The following is a 15,392-nucleotide window of genomic DNA, read 5'->3' on the forward strand; positions in this document are numbered from 1 at the left end:
GATAAAGACACTGTATGTTAACTATCCTGGAATTACAATTAAACGATTAAAAATTTTTAAAAAGAAAACAGTTCAGAAACAAAGAGGTGGTGCTCATACACACGCTAATTCACAGAGGGGAGCAGTGAAACCCAGTTAATCAGTATGATCTGTGTTAATCAGTATTATTCCCAGCAACCTGAAGCCCGATGAACGCTTTCACCTTCTCATCTCCTCTGCCCTCCTCCCACCTCTCGCAGTGTTTCCAGTGTGCACGCCATGCGTGCACACACACATGTACACCCAGGGACCTCAACTGCACACACAGAGCCGTGGCGTTATGTCACCAGACGGGTCAGACACGTGCAGCCCAGAACTCCTGCTTCTCTCCGCCAGAGTCCAAAGAGTCTCTCAATCTTGTCTGTATTACCCTATAACTGCCATGCCCACGGATTCTTGTCGAATGATCGCACCCATCAGCGGCTGGGTCTTAAAGCCACAATCAGAAACCACCATCCACGCTCCTTCCAAGTGGGGTCAACAACACCGAAGAGAGGCCATTACCTTCTCCAAAGCCCCCTCCAGGGAAGGAAAACAAGTGTCACAGATGGCTGCACTTTTTCTTCCCCTTTCAATGTCATTATAATTAGGTGACTACAATGCACCAGGGGACTGAAATTTCTGAAGTTGCAAAAAGTGAAGGTTTTAAAAGTGATTTTATATCGACAGCATTATAAGCTTTTATACCACTCCGGAAACCAAACCGTCCCCCATAAATGATCTCATCACAATATCTTGTGCTGTGAAGTCATGGGAAGTATGATGTTTAGGTCTTAAAGTAGGTAAAATGGGCAATTAAGTGACTCGTTCAAGATCACGTATAACACTAATAGCAAAACCAGGATGAGAACGGGATCACCTCATGGGAGAAATGGAAGATGACTTTGTTGTTGTCATTACCGTTAGTCTTTTCTGCACTTCGTACTCTGTTACTGACTGACTCAACCAAAGCATTACGTGGGCAAGCCTATCATGACAGCACGCCCAGATGCCCAGTGCCCAGCACAAACTGGGTCTTCAGTCAATGTCGGGTGACTTACAGATACCACCTATTTTTTTTTAATTGAAAATATTTAATATCATGCCCTGAATAACTGGTGTCTCAAAGTCCTGTTTCTTTCAACTCTAATTCATCCACATAATGCCACCAGATTGGTCTCCCTGAGACACTCCTCATGACATTCTTCTGGCCAAAACGTATCAATGGATAAGTGATAAATGTCTTAACGTTCCAGATCCCCACTGTATGGGCCAGCTGCTACCTAATCCACATTCACGCTTTCTGTACTGGCGTGCTCAGCTCCCCATTGCATGACTTCTCATGGTGTGGTGTGAAAAGGGGAAGGAATCTGTATACCTGAGTTGGAAACTCAGCTCTAGGAACCTTTCAGCAAATCAAAACCTCTCCAAACTTCAGGTTTTCTTTTCAGTGAGACTGGACACTGGTAGTAACCATCTTTATCTAATTCATTCATATCTAACCTATTCTGAGGGTCAAATGGGATGTTTCCTTTAGCCAGCAGTAAACTCTACAGCCCCATACAAATGGCATCTACCAGTGCCTCTCAGACTTTAAAGTGCAGGGTCTGGTCCTGTAGCCTGGGAAAGACCTGAGTTCCACATTTCTAGCAAGCTCTCCTGAGCTCAATGCTGCTAGTCTGGGCCACACTCTGTGTAGTAAGCCTAAAAGTTGTTCCGTCTTCTACAGTTTTTTCCCCCAATTTTACTGTTTTCCATCTGAAATGACCTTCCCACTTCTCTCTAAACCCAAGCTCCCAAGTTCAGCACAAGCTCAGCCCTTCTCAAGTCTTCAACAAACCACTCCAGACCACGCTGATGGCTCCTTTGTTAATCTCCAAAGCGGTCAATAGCTGCACTATTTACTGGGGAAATATTATTTTGTATCTAACAGTGCAGATATAGTGAAATTCTAATTTGTTAATGATCTGTTTTCTCCTGAACGAAAGAAACGCTAACTTCGATTTCTATATGCTTCCAAATAAACCCAACATACCACTCTATAACTAACAGCCTAGGATACATTTTAACTAATTCCTTGCAAAATGGTGTAGAAAAAGAAAAGAAAAAGAAAAGATGATGATCAAGATAAAAAACCAGTCATTCCAGGACCTAATCTTTGTTCCATCCACTAATTAAGACTTTGGATAAATTAAGTATTTGGGTAAACAGTGATTTAACCTGTATCCGTTTCCCTCCCTTTCTCCCAAATAAAATGGAAATACCCCCACCTGACTACCTTCCTTCTGTGACTTCAGTTTAATTCTTAAAAAATTTTAGTGAGCTCCAACACTTTGCAACACATTATATTATGGGCCTCAGATGATAACAAGGCTGGCTAAAAAATAATCACTTCCTTCTAGGCAAATACATTCAAGTGAGGACAACAAACGTACCGAAAGCTACAAACACAAGGCAGATTTTCACAAATGCAGTATTAGCCACGGCGGAAATGAGGTGATGAGAGCACAGAGAAAGTAGATGGGAAATCTAACTGGGGAATAAGGAAAAAGTTGCAAATATGACACCAGAAACTAGGAAGAAAAAACCTAGTAGGGGTTTAATCAAAACCACATTCAGAGGAAGGAACTTTTGGGGCAAAAAAATAGGCCAATCAGAGTCGAGAAGGTAAACCACATATTTTTAGTGTTCTTTGAAGAAATATTACAGGATAGCTCAGTTTTCCCAAACTTCGGTCACCTGTGTGCTCCCTGCAAGAATTTTATGTGCCGTTTTTTGTTTTCTATTTACTTAATAGTCTTCTTTTTTTTTTTTTCTTTTAGAGAGACAGAGAGAGGGAGAGAGAGAGAGAGAGAGAGAGAGAGAGAGAGAGAGAGAATCCCAAGCAGGCTCCACACTCAGCATGGAGCCTGACACGCGGCTCGATTCCCCGACCCCGGAATCATGACCTGAGCCAATATCAAGAGTCAGATGCTGAACGGACTGAGTCATCCAGGCGCCCCTAACGGTCTTCTTTTAAATTGATTCAAGATGTTTCTTTAAGCTTTTATTTCAATTCCAGTTAACATACAGTGTAATATTAATTTCGGGTGTACAATATAGTGAGTCAAGACTTCCTTCCAACAGCCAGTGCTCACCACAGCAAGTGCGCTCCTTAGTCCCCACCGTATATTTCACCCACCCCCCTCCCCTCCCCTCCCGCAACCGTCAGTGTGTTCTCTAGGGTTAAGAGTTTGTTTCATGGTTTGCCTCTCGCTCTTTTCTTTCCCCTTTGCTTGTTTCGTTTCTTAAATTTCACTTTTCTTAAATTTTACTGCAGCATTCATTTACAATAGCCAAACTATGGAGGCGGCCCCAGTGTCCAGATGAATGGATAAAGACACTGTATGTTAACTATCCTGGAATTACAATTAAACGATTAAAAATTTTTAAAAAGAAAACAGTTCAGAAACAAAGAGGTGAAATTGATCTGATATCAAATGAGTGAAATTACATGGTATTTGTCTTTCTCTGACTTAATTTCACTTAGCATTGTGCTCTCCAGCTCCAACCACATCATCACAGATGACAAGATCTCATTCTTTTTTGTGGCTGAATAATATTGCATTGTATATATATGCCGCATCTTTATCCATTCATCCATCAATGGACACTTGGGCTGTTCCCACAATAATGCTGCTGTAAACATCGGGGTACATGTATCCCTTCGAATTAGTATTTTTGTATTCTTTGAGTAAATACCTAGTAGTACGATTGCTGGATCATAGGCTGGTTCTATTTTTAACTTCTTGAGGAACCTCCATACTGTTCTCCATAGTGGCTGCACCAGTCTGCATTCCCACCAACAGTGCAAGAGGGTTCCTTTTTCTTCACATCCTTGCCAACACCTGTTGTTTCTTATGCTGATTTCAGTCATTCTGACAGGTGTAAGGTGATATCTCATGTAGTTTTGATTTGTATTTCCCTGATGATGAGTGATGCTGAGCATCTTTTCATATGTGTGTTGACCATCTGTATAGTCTTCTTTGGAAAAATGTCTATTCATGTCTTCTGCCCATTTTTTAATTGGATTATTCATTTTGGGGGTGTTGAGTTTTATAAGTTCTTTATATATTTTGGATACTAACCCTTTATCAGATATGCCCTTTGAAAATTCAGTTCAAAATTTTTAACTTAAGTGAATTTGCAAAGAAATAAAATTTTATATCAATAGAAATATGACCAGACAGATGGAACTATCAAAATAAACACCATGTCATAATGCCAAGTGTTGGCTAGTGTGTTTTTACTTAAGACGGGCCACAAGAGATATTTTCAGGCAGGATTTGGGGAGAGAGGGTGAAAGCAAAGGAGCAGCCATCTTGTTTTTTTATGCTCAGAAGGCTGGGAAAGGTGTTTTTTGCCTTTCTTTGCCACTTCTTTGCTGGCTCGCTCTGCTGGTAGAGCACAACAGCTGGGCCTGCAACGGATCCACGTTCCCCTGGACCCTCCCTCAGCATCTCTGACTCCCGGGCCAAGTATGTGTTTTCCAAGATGAAAGGCAGTTGCTTCATCAAGGTTGGAGGCAGTGAGAACAGCACAGATTCCCATCAATTCGGATGGCTTCCAGACCATACTTTCCCTTCCAGACTGCCTTCCCTGCAGACGTCAAGCTCCAACATCAGACACAAAGACAACAGCCTTACAGGGACGGCTTAACCAACTCTCGCAATTGTGCGTGGTCAAATCTCTGTGACAAATTATTCACTGATTATGTGTATAATCATACACATATGAATACATACCACACACACACACACACACACACACACGTGTCCCCATCCCAGGAGTTCTGCTTTCTGCCTCTCGGGTTGAACTACAACTCACACCACCTTCAGCAAATATGGCACAATATTAGCACTTGTCAAATCTAGAAGTAGGCACAGGTATGTTTGCGACATTAGTCTCTGTGTTTCATGTGAAATGTTTCTTTGAAAACAAAATGGCCACTACCATAAAAAAAGAATAACGTTATTAAATTTCAACTAGGTAAGGTTTTCTGCCCAAGTCTGAACTCTGAGCCTTCTTTTTTTTTTAATTTTTTTTTAACGTTTATTTATTTTTGAGACAGAGAGAGACAGAGCATGAATGGGGGAGGGGCAGAGAGAGAGGGAGACACAGAATCGGAAGCAGGCTCCAGGCTCTGAGCCATCAGCCCAGAGCCCGACGCGGGGCTCGAACTCACGGACCGCGAGATCGTGACCTGAGCTGAAGTCGGATGCTCAACCGACTGAGCCACCCAGGCGCCCCTCTGAGCCTTCTTTAATTCTTACTTCTAGTTCATTTCCTTTGCTAAAACAGAAATAGTTGCAAAAGTTTTGAGAACTGCTAGCACCAGATGAGATTTTCTTCTTAGATAAAAGAAAGATCAGGGCACCTGGGTGGCTCAGTCGGTTGAGGGTCCAACTATGGCTCAGGTCATGATCTCGCAGTCCGTGGGTTCGAGCCCTGCGTCGGGCTCTGTGCTGACGGCTCGGAGCCTGGAGCCTGCTTCCGATTCTGTGTCTCCCTCTCTCTTTCTGCCTCTCCCCTGCTCACGCTCTGTCTCTCTCTCTCTCTCTCTCTCAAAAATAAATAAACATTTAAAAATTGTAATTAAAGAAAGATTAAGGAAGAACTGAAAAGGGAATAACTCTCTCACTTTATAAGCTAATGCTATTCAATATAATTTCCACAGACCACCTAGATCTACCATATGCAGGCCACCCTTTGGGACATGAGAGAATGCAGAAAGATGGAAGATTAGAAACGACTGAGAGAGTAATAAGGAATCAAGAACAAAGGTGAGAGGATGTCCCTGGAAGGAAGGTTGAGCTGTCTTCCTCCTGGACACTCTGAAGAGATGTAATGACAGGTAAGGGTAAACGTTAATTTCAAACCAAAAGAAAGGAGATGTTTAGGAAGTTTGTACTTCTATTCCATCCATAAAGTGGGACCAAAGAACATCTGGAGAGGATGTGAGCAATGGAGTCAGGAGAAATTTGAGCTTAGGAAGAGTGGCCAACAGCCAACCGGGAGAAGTGCAGACCAGAGCCGGACAATGGCCCAAAGCATGGGTTTCAGAACTCCGAAAGAGAGGAACCAACCAGCCTATGTTTGCAACAAGAGATAATGGAATAGGCAAGTTCTGGTACAGCCACACATTGCTACACTGCTACAGCCATTATAAAATATGTGGTTGTTCATTTATGACTGCAGCAAGGCGTGCACGATATTGCTGACAGACAAAAATTGAGGTTAAGATACAAATTTATGCAAAAATTAGGCAAATGTACATGTTTGTATAACTAAAAGTCTGGAAGACAATCCACCAACATGTGAGTGTGTTTCATGTCTGAGTGGTCCAAGTTCTGGTGATTCTTTCCCTTTTCTCTTTTCTATGTTTTCTCTTTTCTATGTTTTCTCTTTTTGCTACAATCCCCATATACTCCTTGTTGAGCCTCATACAACTCCCCTAAATGCAGATGCTAATTTCTGCCCGAAAGGTTGGTTAAGGGAGTCAGAGATGAGCTTCCTGAGTTGTGCGTATCTTGGGGTTGGCCAGCTCTCCCTTATAAGGCAGGCTTTGACCATGGTGAAGGGCCAAGCTCGTGTTCCGAAAACCTCAAGGTGAAATTGACACAACGCCAACTTAACTGCTGGGCATTGGGCAACTTGAAGAAATCCTGAACTTGCAAAACAAATGAATTACACTTTCATGATCCAGCCACTTCCCAGAGTACACAAACGACTGAGGGGTCCCCTACTGAAGCTGTCTCAGCCATCTCAGAGCAGAGGGTCACGGCATTCAGAGAGTCTAGCATTCTGCCACACATTGTCTATCTTCACATTTTTAATGACGTGTGTGTGTGTGTGTGTGTGTGTGTGTGTGTGTGACCTTCTCTGTCAGGGCACATGCTGAGTAGCTGTGCTGTGTGTGGCCCCAGCAGGCATGCTGCTAGAGATGTGGGTGCTGTGGGGGTGTTGAGCCAGTTGCTTTCTAAGGCACATCCCAATTCTTCAGATGCCCGAGGCTCAAAGGGGCTCCCTAAACCTCCCAGAGGCTCCCTGTATTTCCATAACCTCCCCGGATGGAAATCTGGTCTGGCTGATTTGCAACTTCACCTGCTTTACGCCAGGGGGCAGTGTCTGTCTACAGACAACAGCTTTCCCGAGGACGTACTAGGGGGCAAGTGTAGCCATGGTCTCTTTAGGAAGCGCCCCACTTACCTAAAGTGATGGAATATTCCACCAACAAAGGTTCCCCGGATTATCACCCAAACTCACGGCCACCGTCTGAGGGCAGACACAACTAAATCTGAGGGTAAGGGCGGCGTAAAACTTGCCCAAACTAACAGAGAACCTGGTAGATGCTCACGTGTTCTGGAGTCATGATAGAGCGACTCTCATGCCGGGTGTTGTCATCACGGCTGAACCCCTGGTGGTGGTGAGACTCTCCTGAGGCACAAGGGCTGGTCTCAGTGACCAACACAGTGAGGTCTTCCCTAATGTCTGCCCTACGAACTTCATTACTTGCTTAAGGTTGAGGGGTCGGAACCACCTCAGCGATACCTCATCAAAAGAAGTCTTTCCACGAATCTCCTGGGGAGATTAGGACCGGGAGGCAAATGCAAGCACGTAGGAGACATTCCCTGTGACAGTGTTCTACACAAAGTTCAAGAGCGCACCCTGAACAAAACTCTCTCTACCTCATTCTCTTAAGTGTGAAATTCATAGACCACAGTTGACAGCGCTAACTGGTTAAAGGGACGGCAGGAGAAGGGTGGACGGTTACTCTAATGAAATGAACTGTAGCATTTGCTTCTCAGTATGCCGATCTTTTCTATGCCACACTCTTGTTTTGTTTTTTTGTTTTTTTTAATTTAACACAGAGAAGCAAAACAAAATAAAGTTCAGGAACCCACCATCACAATTAACAAGCTACATTTTATTTGCTTCAGATTTTTAAAATACGGTATTATGAATACAGAGCAAATCTCTTCTGTACCCCCCTCACCCCCACCCCTCCTTCCTTCCCTGGAGGTAACCAATCTGATGGATTGGGTGTGGAGCCTTCTACCCCATATGTTTATACTGCTACATTGTCCATATACACTGATAAACCAAATACGGTACAGTTTCCTGTTTTGACAATTTTTTCAGATTTTATTTTAGAGAGAGAGAGAGAGAGAGCGTGCATGCAAGTAGGGGAAAGGGGCAGAGGGAGAGAGACTGAGAATCTGAGGCAGGCTCTGTACTAAGCGGAGGGCTCGATCCCACGACCCTGGGTCCATGACCTGAGCCAAAATCAAGAGTGAGGCGCTCAACCCACTGACTGAGTCACCCAGGAGCCCCGATATTTTTACAATTTTTAGTAAGACTTTTGTGTCATATTGTATATATCACACTTGTTATTTTTTTCATGTAACACCGTGTTTTAGAAATTCATTCCTGTAGTTGTTTATCGATCTGGTTCATTCACGCCAACCTGTTACAGCCCATCAAATTTATGCCACATTTTGATTACCTGGTCCCTTTTTGGGAGTTGCTAAGGTGGTTACTAATTTTTATTATTACAAACAGTGCTGCAGTAAACATCTGAGCCATATCTTCATGCACGTGTTCAAGAAACGTTGGAGGACGTACACCCAGGAATCTAAAGCTGGGTTTCAATTTTACTAGACCGTGCCAAATTATTCTCTGAACGGCACAGTTCCCGCTCCTCTTTTTCAGCACACCTGTACTGTTAGACTATTTAATGTCTGCTCATCTATTCAGTGTGAAATGATATTTCATAGTCATTTTAATATGCCCGTCCCAGGTGACCACTGAAGGTAAACATCTTTTCCTGTGTTGACTATCACAGTTTCCTCTTCTGCACAATACCTGGTCAGTCATTCTGCTTTCTAAAACACCATGAAAGGATGTTTATTGCGTGAATGATCTGAAGGCACTGGTAACCCCAGGGCTGATAAATAAGATTGGGGTTATTAAGAGTTTACATTAAAATAATGCGCTCCAGAACACCGGAAGACTGTACCTCAAGCTGAGGTCCACGATGACATCACACTTTTGCTGGCGAAACTAATGCCTGTTACAGGTTACATGTTCCCGTTGGCTCATGGATGTTTTAAATCCTGTGCAAATTACACTACAATCTGTGACGCATGATCCCCGGGAAAATGAAGGAGCTGGAGTCGACGGCTTAGAACACAAAGAAGTGGGTTCCATTTTCACTTTGCGTCTAAAGGGCTCAAAACACAAAGAACTGTATTCCAACCTTCTTCCTCCAGACAGCCTGGCAAACAAACACACACGTACGCAAACACAAATGACGATGACAGCATCGGCTCTGAATCACTACCAGAAAATAGAAACAGAAATAAAGCACACAGAATTATCCACATTTAAATACCACAGATAGCTCTTGTCCAAGGGAGGGCACCTATATTTGGACAGTAAGAGTTTTTCTAACTACAGAATTGTGAACATTGCTGTGTGTTCATGAGACAACGATTTTTACCTGTGGCAATCCCTTTCCCTCTAGCTTTCTGCTTATCTACTTTCAAACCGCCTATCACTCTTGTCAGGGGCATTTTCATCAGCATAAGAAGAGATATCTACAAAATCTGCATCAATCCTTTATGTACCTGAAAGGTGACCACTATAGAGATTCTAAAGGTTGTGTTTGCAGAGTGTGTGGCCAGAAGTCACCTTGCTAAAGGCAAGCGGATATTGAGGTAACTTGTGAGCCTACCTGATGGTACCCACAATCCACAAAAACGGTTAACCTAAAGACCTTCCGAGTTGGCTTTGTGATGTGCTTTTGTCCTTTTAGTTTGAACTTGGATGTTCGAAGTAAGGGGGGTTAAAACCATTAATAATAATAATAATAATAATAATAATAAAATCCAGATAGAAGAAAATGCAAAGATCTGAATTTGCCATCTCTGTCCCTTCTAGTTCTGTGTTTCTCGACTGGGGTCGGTCATTGCCACACTGCAGATGCAGAAAAGGCTCTTGCTTCAGCAGTGGCTCCCTGTCTGGCTGTCCCTCTCTCTGGGAGTCCCGCCTACTGTGTACAGGGCTCTCTTTCTGCTAGCGCTGCTGTGCAGGTGGGTCTGCATGTTCCTTGAGCAACAGTAGACCAGGGCTTTGGTTTTTTTGAGGGTTTTTGTCGTTGTTGTTTTTGGTTTTGTTTTTAAGATTTTTTATTTATTTTTTTAATTTTTGGGTTTTTTTTTTGTTTTTTTTCAATATATGAAGTTTATTGTCAAATTGGTTTCTATATAACACCCAGTGCTAAAGTAATCTCTATACCCAACATGGGCTCAAACTCCCAACACCAAGATCAAGAGTCATACACTCCACTGACTGAGACAGCCTGGCACCCCAGGGCTCTGGTTTCTTTTCTTTTTTTTTTTTTTTCTTTTGAGTTTATTTTTGAGAGAAGGAGCAGGGAGAGAGACAGAGAGAATCTCAAGCAGGCTCTGCACTGTTGGTGTGGAGCCTGACGTGGGGCTCGAACCCACAAACTGTGAGATCCTGACCTGAGCCTGGGCCAAAATCAAGAGTCAGACACTTAACTGACTGAGTCACCCAGGTGCCCAGGGCTTTGATTTTTGAAGCAAACATCAACTTCCCATCTAAGCCAGCTCTGAAAAGGGCTTCCTACTTTCTTCCTTTGCTGGAAGAAGCAACTTTCACAAGATGATGAAAGCATCATATTATAATTGTGTAATGGGGCTCCTAGTATTCCCACTCCATAGGCCATCCCAAACCAAAACCATCTCCAACAAGTGACTTGGTAGAGAAGTCTTTGGTGATGTCCACTTTCATATCCAAAATAGCTTTGGATGACCCCAAGACCACCTTTATCATGAATATCAATGGGGCAGTTGAATACTCATGAATATGTACCACTATGAAGGATTCACTTCTGCCTGGACTGAGGCATTGTTGGGACAGACACAGCTACAGGGTGCCTCCCAGTCCACACCTACAAGATAAACAGTCACTCACTCCCAATACTCATAAGACCTGGTTCTTCAATGGCAAATACTGACCACATGTCAGGCAGGGATCAGTGAACAAACATGGTCACAGGCTTAGAGCTCTTTGGTACTAAACTCAAACCAACTGGGTCAACCATAAAGAAAAGTAAATGAGAAAAACAATAGGTCTCGAACCCAGAACCGTGGCCCTTTTTTTTTTTAAGTTTTTATTTATTTATTTAGAGACAGAGAGCATGCAAGCAGGAGAGGGGCAGAGAGAGAGGAAGAGAGAGAGAGAGAGAGAGAGAGAGAGAGAGAGAATCCCAAGCAGATTCCTCCATATCAGCACAGAGCCTGACAAAGGGCTCAAACCCACGAACCATGAGATCGTGACCTGAGCCAAAATCAAGAGTGGGACACTTAACTGACTGAGCCACCTAGGGGCCCCAGAACAGTGGCCTTTTTAGTGCTGCACTCCCTCAAGACAAACTTATTCTAAATAGGCAGACACCTAGCTAGGCCTGTAACAAGATAATGACAGCAGGTGGAGTATAGGCATGGGGGGACGGGATTGTTCAGAAAAGGAATTATATTCCTGTAATTCTTGGTTAGAAGAGGAAAGAGTTTTCTCAAAGAAAAAGTATTCTAAATGAACATCAGGCATCATGGGTACAATGAAATACTCTCTGTATTAAATACTGTTTTGTGATTTAGGAAGTACTTTTTCCCCACAGGAAAATTACAGTTAAAGCTGAAACACCGAACTTAAAGAACTTCAGAATCCTGAATATTTGTGAACTGAAAACTTGCTTTGCTAAAAAAAGGACTGACATCATCTATCAGTCCATCGTTTGAACAGCTCTTCTGGCTGGAGATAAAAACAACTGAACTTGCAAACATTTTAATGGAAAACAGAATCAGTAAGGCAACTCTTACCCTCCCCCACCCCCTACCTTCCTGTTGAGCAGTTGCCTTATGCCAGTTTCAAGCAACTGGTGGTTATACTCACGACTTCCCTGTACTTTCCTCGGGATAATTATCATCGCACACTAACTGTACTTATTGAACTGTCTGCCTGCCTCACCCACCCCCCCCACACTAGAATGGGGGTCTTCTGGGGGGAAAGGGGCTTTGATTTGCCCACCACGGTAGCCCCTGCTAAGCAAATAGTAGGCATCATTAAATATGTGCTGAATGAAGGAGTAGTAAAATGAGGGCTCACAGTAGATACTAATCAAGAATTTGTGAATGAAACGCCTTTAGAATATTGGGAGAGGTAACTGATGTCATTAAATGGGCCATTTAGGCTGGCAAAGGAAGAGTAACTCTTGCCTGGCAAAGTGTATCTATAGCGACCTTGAGCATACTAAACCCACATTTTTGGGCTGGGGTGGGCAAGCAGTGTGGGAGAATTTTGTACAGTAAAGAAATGATTCTACTTTATAACTGAATCTTATACATTGTAGATGACATTATTCAATTTATAGTAGTCTCAGCCCGAGGCTGGCCTCTGGCAGAATGACCCAGCAGAACCTGAACGGGGGAGAAATAAACCCCATGCACGGAAAGCACCTGGAACAGAAAGCCTCCTGGAATGCAGGAAAAGATGGTAAGTGGACACCCAGAACTGAAGGAGGCCGCTCTAGGTCGGACCTTCGTCAGCGTCAGCGGCGACCGGGGCTCACTGTGTGCTCTAGATTCCAAGGTGACAGAGCCGCAGGTGAGTAACAATTCCGTCACGCGTTCACGACGTTGTCCCAGGTAACCGCAGAACCCAGCATCCGCTACGATTAACCAGCTCGTCGGCGGATAAAGTACCACCCCCCCCCCCACTCCCTCTCCCACTGGAGGTGGCAGGTGGGTGGGCCTGGCGGAACAGCCCCAGGGGGCAGGCTCTGAGGCTGGGGCGGGCACCAAAGACCAGGCCTGACGGCGACCTGGTGCTGGGGCCCAGGCCGGCCCTCGCGCGGGACGGGGGCAGGGGGCTCGTGTCCCCTCCCTCCCCCCGGGGTTTGCAGACCCTGGGCGACAGGCCGGGTCCCTCGGGGGATCCGCGGGAGGCGGGGCAGCGGGGCGCTGGGGGTGGAGGGGGACTCACCTGCAGCAGCACGGCCAGCAGGAAGCACAAGTACATCTGGTAGATGCCCATCTCCCCCACCGCCTGAAACGCCTCCTCCACCTCCATGGCAGCCCCGGCCCGGCGGCCCCGGCTCGGCCCGGTGGCGCGGAGCGGGAGCGGGAGCGGGGGCCGGGGAGGGGAGAGAAGGGGTGGGGCGGGGGGGGGGGGGGCAGAGCCAGAGCCGGCGCGGGGGCGGCGCGCGTGCGCGGGCGGGGCGGGGCCGGGAGGGGGCGGGCACGGGGCGCGGGGCGCGGGGCTGCGCGTCGGGGATCTGGGTGGGAGAGGGGCTGGCGTGCGCGCAGCTCGCGGGGCGAGGGAAGAGGAAGTGGGCACGGGCTGAGACATCCGCGGCGATGGAGAAACTCGGAAACGGCTGCCAGTCGGATCCCCGGCCCTGCTTGGGGCGGGGGCGCGATTACCGGGCGACCTGGTGGCGGCTCGGCATTGTTTGTCCTTTTGTATAAATCGGGGGGCTGGGGGCGTGCCAGAGCCTTCGGAGAAGAGGGCTGGCGGCCTTTCTTTCTGGTCCAACGCTGCGCTAGCGCTGTGGGGGTCACACGTAAACACATTCTTGCAAAGCCGGGAGACTCATTTGCAAATAGAAATACGCACGAGGTACAAAGGAAATAAAGAGCCAAGGTTAAGCTGTGAGACTGGAGATGATGGATGCCAAGGTGTTTGTAGGATAAGCAGCACTTGCCAGGCGGGAAAGGTGGAGGAAGAAGAGGCAGGGCGGAGAGAGGGGTCGCCCACCTTAAGTCCCCTCATTCCTGCATCTCCTGAGGTTGGTTTTAACAGCTGCCTAGTATTCCCTGGTCGAGGCCATGACCCTCAATACATTGTGAACAGAAGAGGTGACCAGCTAATGTTTTACCTAGGCTTTCACATCTAAAAGAGTGCGATAGGCCTAAGTCTTCTTTTCTTCCTACTGTCCCTGTTTGCATTTGGCATTAAGATCATAGCAGCTTAGCAAAATGAGTTGGAAATGTTTGGTATAACTCTCCTTTAAACCATCTGGATTGGCTTGTCTTGCCGGGGCGAACCCCTGTATTACAGAGATACATAGAAATATCAGATATATTTTTATGGCTTTCTGTTCTTAAATTACTTGTATTATTTAAAAAATGCTTCTATTTTAATCGAGATTTTTTTTTTTTGGTTTTGTAATTAACTTGTTCATCTTGTTCTCATAGGGTTTTATAAACTCATGCTCTAGTTGCATTGATGCTCTGTTTTTCATTCTTAATATTGTTTATTTTTATCGCTCATTCTTATCCATCATGCTGGAGTTTCTCTATTCTTTCTTTATTTTTTTTTATTTTTTCTCTATTCTTTTTTTAAAGAACCAGTTTTTATTTTATGGTTTTTCTTCCTGTGTTTCTTTGTTTTCTATTTTGTGGATTATGTGAATTCTTTTCACCCTTACTTACTTTTGTTACTCTGTATTTCTTTTTTAGCTACATGACTTGAAAGTTTAGCTTATTTGCTTTAAATTTTACTTTTCTTTTTAATGTTTATTTATTTATTTTGAGACAGAGGGAGAGAGAGAATCCCAAGCAAGCCCTGTGCAATCAGAGCCTGACAGGGGGCTCGATCTCACGAACTGAACCATGAGATAATGTTCTGAGCCAAAACCAAGAGTAGGTGGCTTAACTGACTGAGAAACCCAGATTCCCCTAATTTTACTTTTTAAAGAATAATTACATTTCAGGCTATGCATTTCTCCTTGCTCTGTCCTATAAGTTTTGTCATGATGTGGTTTCTCTTGTCTTTAGTTCTGAATATTCCATGATATTGTAATATACTCTTCAAACCACTAAGTTATTTGTTAATGCTTTCTCCCTTCTTTTCTTTTTTTTTAGTTTCCAAGTAAAGGTTATTGCTATTTTTAAACCATCCTTTTATTGTTGATTACTAATTTAAATACTTTGTGAACCAAGATGATATTAAATCTTGGAAATTGTTTGAGGTTTCTTGTGACCAAGAATGTGGTCATTTTAGAAAAATGGACTGAATGTACTGAAAATAGTCTCCATTTGCTTGGGTGCAAGATTCTCTATATATTAGATCAATCATGTTAATTGTATTCACGTAATGTGTATTACTACTGGATATATCAACTTTTAATAAACATGTCAAAATCTTCCAAAGTGTTTATTGTTTTTGAGTTTTTATCAAGTTCTCTTTTTATTTCTGTAGGTACATAAAAGGACCAATTGAATCATTCCTCTTGTGACAAAATA

General features: G+C 44.2%; 1 protein-coding gene across 1 annotated transcript in view; it reads right to left on the bottom strand.

Annotated features, from left to right (window-relative positions):
- The window catches only part of LOC125916944 (solute carrier family 22 member 15), a 58,671-nt gene extending 45,456 nt beyond the window's left edge, over positions 1 to 13,215 (bottom strand). The window contains exon 1 of the mRNA XM_049623192.1: positions 13,129 to 13,215. Coding sequence (XP_049479149.1) covers positions 13,129 to 13,215 — 87 coding nt within the window. The remainder of the gene's footprint in view (positions 1 to 13,128) is intronic.
- Positions 13,216 to 15,392: the final 2,177 nt, after the last annotated feature.

The sequence above is a fragment of the Panthera uncia genome, unplaced genomic scaffold (assembly GCF_023721935.1).
Source record: "Panthera uncia isolate 11264 unplaced genomic scaffold, Puncia_PCG_1.0 HiC_scaffold_1335, whole genome shotgun sequence".
Classification (NCBI taxonomy): domain Eukaryota; kingdom Metazoa; phylum Chordata; class Mammalia; order Carnivora; family Felidae; genus Panthera; species Panthera uncia.